Below are 4,692 nucleotides of genomic sequence, written 5' to 3'. Positions count from 1 at the left end.
TAGATTTTTCATAAAATATAATGAGTATCTCGGATAAAATCCAAGATCTGACTTTGAATGAAACAACCGTAAAAGTCCGACTAAATGATGAAGCGGAAATCGTTGAGGTTAATAAAGTTAAGCTAGTAGAAAGTTCTTCATATTTTGAAAACATTCTCAGCTCGAAATTTAATGATCACAAGAAAGAAGTTGTTGAAGTCAAATATCAATCCAACATTGATACTTTCAAAAGTGTCATGCGTTTTGTTAGTACCGGTCATTTATCTTTAGATGATGAAAACTTTTTGGAAATTCTAGGTATCGCAAGCTACTTACAAATGAATAAATTGTTACAGTTTTGCCTCAATCAATTCACATCAAGCTTGAGTCGCAGTAATGTTGAATCAAAATATGATATGTTAAATAAAGCAAATATCCATGTTGATGAATATAAACAGAGCTGTTTAAAGTTTATTAAAGATATTTCCTGTGGCCTATACTTTATACAAAAAGAACCAAATGAACCTATCAGATCAGTTTTAAACTTCCTTTCATTCGATAACCATTCATTTCGAAATATTTCTTGTTACCATCATAACAGATCAATTGATCTGAAGGTCTACAACTTTTATAACATTTTAGTTGTTTGCCCAGCAAGACAATGGTATGAAGCAAGTGAACACACAATGTTGTACGATAAAACCATGATAATGTATGATCTTATAACAGAGAAAACTAAAGAAGTACCTCTTAGTTTTGAATTTGCTTCCATCAACTGTTCTAATGGAAAGCAACTTTTTATTATCAGTGTTTTAAATAACAGTTCGGAAAAGAAATCATTCTCTTTAGAAGCTTTTGACATAGTAAGTATGGCAGATTTTTCTTCTATTAGGAAAACAACTGACTATGATTTAGTCCAAGGGTATGTTTTTGAAAACTTTCATTATGCAGAACTTGTTGATGATAAAGTTTATATATTTTATCAAGCTAAACTTGAAAAAGATTTATTAGAAGGTACATACAATAGCAATAACATTAGAAACTACATGATGATAATTAGTGCTAAAACTTTAGAAATTGAAAATAATATAAATATTGCAGAAGATAATCAATATCATGGAGATACTATTATTAAAGGCAGCGATTTATGGAAGAAAATGAATCATTCATCAATGTATAAGTCTCTCAGTATAAGAAAAGATAATAAGTTGTTCTTTTATTTTCACCCAGAAATGTACCTTGAAAACTACTATTTTGTATTTGACATTGAAAAGCAGCTTTTCTACTTCAAAGGAGAAGAATACCAGCAGAAAATAATACATACAGAAATCAAATGCAGAATAGATCGAAATTTGGAAGTTGTAACCCGTGGAGAGAAATATTATGGTCTCGTTTTAACGAGTTGGATAGAAAGTGACAGTAATGAAGATAGCGATGACTTTCGTGTAAAATATCGTCTTTTTCCTGTCTATAATGAGTTGAGGTCGTACAAAATTGAAAATGATGTACTGGTTGAGAAAGAAGTAATTTGGAAAGGCAAAAAAAGATTTGTTGGGTGGAGGAAAAGTTTCAGAGATTGGGTAAAAGTTTTCTCAACTGTTGTAGTGGAAAACATTTATTTTTATTAAGGCCGGATTCAAATTAAAACAGATATTTATAATATTAAAAAACCACTAGTTTTACAATTGTTTGCAAATAACTAGTTTTAATGCTTTACGAGTAAACTCAGATCAAATAATAAGTTGATATATATAAATATTAATTTCCATTATCTTTGTTTAACCCAGTTAAATCTTTTTAGCTTTGTGCTTATCTGATGTTAAATTATTTCTTTGCTTTGTTTTTTGTTGGTAGAAATGTTATTAGTGTAACTTATGGTTTACATGTATATTTGCCAATAAATTTTGTAAAAAACACTGCGACTTTGTTTTTTGTTTAATTATAACACTGTTAAGTTTCAATTTAAAAAAAAATCATTTTAAAAAATGTTCACTCACTTAATTGTGGCGAGTTTTAAGTAAGGGTAATTGAAACATAAGAAAAACATACTTTATAATATTTAGTAAGTGTAAATTTTTTTATTAACCCTTTTTTATTGAAAATCCGTTTTAAATTGTAGTTAAATATGCTCATAGTTATGTAATATGATAATCAAACGTAAAAATTTACTTTTTAGCTTCATAAAGAGCTTCATAAAGAGCTGCAACTTTGCTTGCTTAACCGCAAAAAAAAAGTGAATCCGAAGAATATAAATACAGCTTATTTAAAATTATTATACTAAAAACTAACAAATCATTTGTATTTGATAGTAATAAGTAATAAAATAACTTTATACTTTACTGATAATCAGAGACGAGTAAAGTTTTTTTTTGTGTAAAATATGCTGTTAAGGTCTTTACTTAATATAACAAAATAACTTTAAACACTTGAATTAACAATAGTGATAAAGTGATCCTGAGTCAGGATTCCTGGCACAGAAAACACTTTGTTTACTCAGAAAATGGCTTATAAATTAATTACTTTTTTACATAAACTATACGAGTAAGACCATTTTACTAAGAAATCAAAGTCGTGAACTTTAATTTGGTACTAAAATCAATTGAAAAAACATTGTTTATTGTCGTAAAAGTTCACCTAAGATGAACTTGCTTCGAAAGTTTAAAAAGTAATGAAAGAATACGAACTAAGAGCTAATTTTAAGTAAAAAACTTTTCGCGTTAAATATTTGACTGCAGAGAAACTTTTTATTTCTAATTATGTAGTTTTTTATCGTACGAAGCTTATTAAGTTTGACTAAAAAATTGTTTGAAGTAAGAACTGTACCGGATTTTTTTTAATATCTGGTAGCTTTTTTGGCAAATCTTATTTAAACGAACAAGAATTAGGCAGTCTGGCAAAAAAAGCGACCAAAAAGAAAAAAAAAACGTCTCAAAAGTTTTCTCTTAAATTTTATCTACAGTGCTGCAGTTCTAGGAATTTTGTAGCACAGACTTCACTTTTTAAGAGAAGGTTGATATGATATCTTTTAATAAAACATATAAAAATTAGTCAATTTGTGATAACGTGTATTTTTAACTCTAATAGTATTATGAAATAACCAACTAGTTTTAATGATCAGTTTTTACAAGACTGGATAAGAAAGCGCACACAAGTTCGCTCAGCCTGTGTAAAGTACGAAAAACTATTTAATAATTGGTTTAAATTTCTTAAGCTTGTTACAAGTATTTTAAAATCACAACTGTTACGAAAGTTACATGAGATAAATGCATCTTGTTTTTGAAAAATTTAAAACTAACTTTCACATATGCACAAAATACTTGTGTAGCGAAAAAAATTAAAGAGAACATCAAGATTTTGAAATTTGATCCAGTGAATATTTTTTCACTTTTAACAATTGTTTTTACAAATTAATTGACTATTGATAATTTAATAGTAAAGTTATCATAAATATAATTATTTGTATAAAATTTTAAAATTCGTTATTCTTGTGATTTTAGTCCACTGTATACTTTTGTCAAAACTAAGCATAAGGCAACTTTAATCTTTAATAGACTCATAATATAGTTGTAAATGTAATAAATAAATACAGTTTTAAGATAATTTTTTTAAAGTACATCCTTAAAAAACGCTTACCAAATACGAGTCTAAAAGATAAAAAAATAAATTGAACAAATTTAAGCAGGAGCACCTTGAAAATTTAACTTTCTAAAGCAGTCTCTTATAAAAAAAATAAAAAAGAACTTCGTTTGTGTGATCGGTGAAAATTAAATTTAACAAAACTAACTTTGTTTTAATTAAATCTTGTTTAACTTACTTGATATTAGTAGTAGAGTTTTGGAAATGTTCAGAATACAATTGCATTAACTGTAACATAACAAGTTAACAAAACAACAGCATGTATAGGTTTATCAATGTTACAAAATAAATACCGTATCTGATAACCATGTAGATTAAAAATTTTTATCTTTAAGGTACTGTTTTTATCGGTTCTTTGTTTTGAGAAGTTTTGCATTAACTCATACCAGTACAATTGTTTTCTAGGGTAAGAACCTAATTTGAAAGTTACGTGTTATTTAAAAATGCTTTGCTTTGAGCATTATTAAATATCAAGTTATATAAATTTATAAAAACTCCCTGTTTTTTTAAATTATCTGAAGTTTTAATTGTGCTGATTGTCAGAAAATATTAAAGCTATCCCTGAGTAAACTATAATTCCTTAAATGAAATACAAAATTGTTGCAGATAATAGCTTTATAAAAACTATTTAAATAGCATTAAATTACTTTGTACAATTAGTTATTAAAGGTTATTTAAGTTAAGCCTAGGAGATAAAAGTTCTAGTTTAATTTAAATTTAGTTATGAAAATCTATTAAAAATACCTTACACCATATGTCAAAGACTATATTGCAGTATGCTTTTATAAATCAATTTATAATAATTTTTTAACAATATTTTTTACTTACCATAGGGTTTAAATTGTACAAAATTTTGATAGTTTTAAATAAATTTTGTTCTAGATTAACTAATAGATAAGTCAATTATTCACTGAAACTTAAAGTAAATGAGTTCAGGTACTTATGAATTATAACTATATTTTGTTTTTCTTCTCAATCTTTTATCTGCGTTCCTATGTGTTTTGTAATGAAGAAAAAATTGAAAATGATTCTGAAATATACAGGTTAACTTATAAAAATAATCATTAAAAAACTTAT

General features: G+C 26.3%; 1 protein-coding gene across 1 annotated transcript in view; it reads left to right on the top strand.

Moving 5' to 3' along the window:
* Nucleotides 1-4,554: 4,554 nt before the first annotated feature.
* The window catches only part of LOC145843414 (ER degradation-enhancing alpha-mannosidase-like protein 2), a 9,684-nt gene continuing 9,546 nt past the window's right edge, over nt 4,555-4,692 (top strand). Inside the window, exon 1 of the mRNA XM_082950892.1 lies at nt 4,555-4,658. Within this exon, the coding sequence (XP_082807018.1) occupies nt 4,558-4,658 (101 nt within the window). The 5' untranslated portion in view covers nt 4,555-4,557. The remainder of the gene's footprint in view (nt 4,659-4,692) is intronic.

The sequence above is a fragment of the Thalia democratica genome, chromosome 8, assembly GCF_965202585.1.
Source record: "Thalia democratica chromosome 8, ktThaDemo2.hap1.1, whole genome shotgun sequence".
Lineage (NCBI taxonomy): Eukaryota > Metazoa > Chordata > Thaliacea > Salpida > Salpidae > Thalia > Thalia democratica.
The sequence above is the reverse complement of the archived record's forward strand: the minus strand, read 5'-3'. Positions and strand labels throughout refer to the sequence as shown.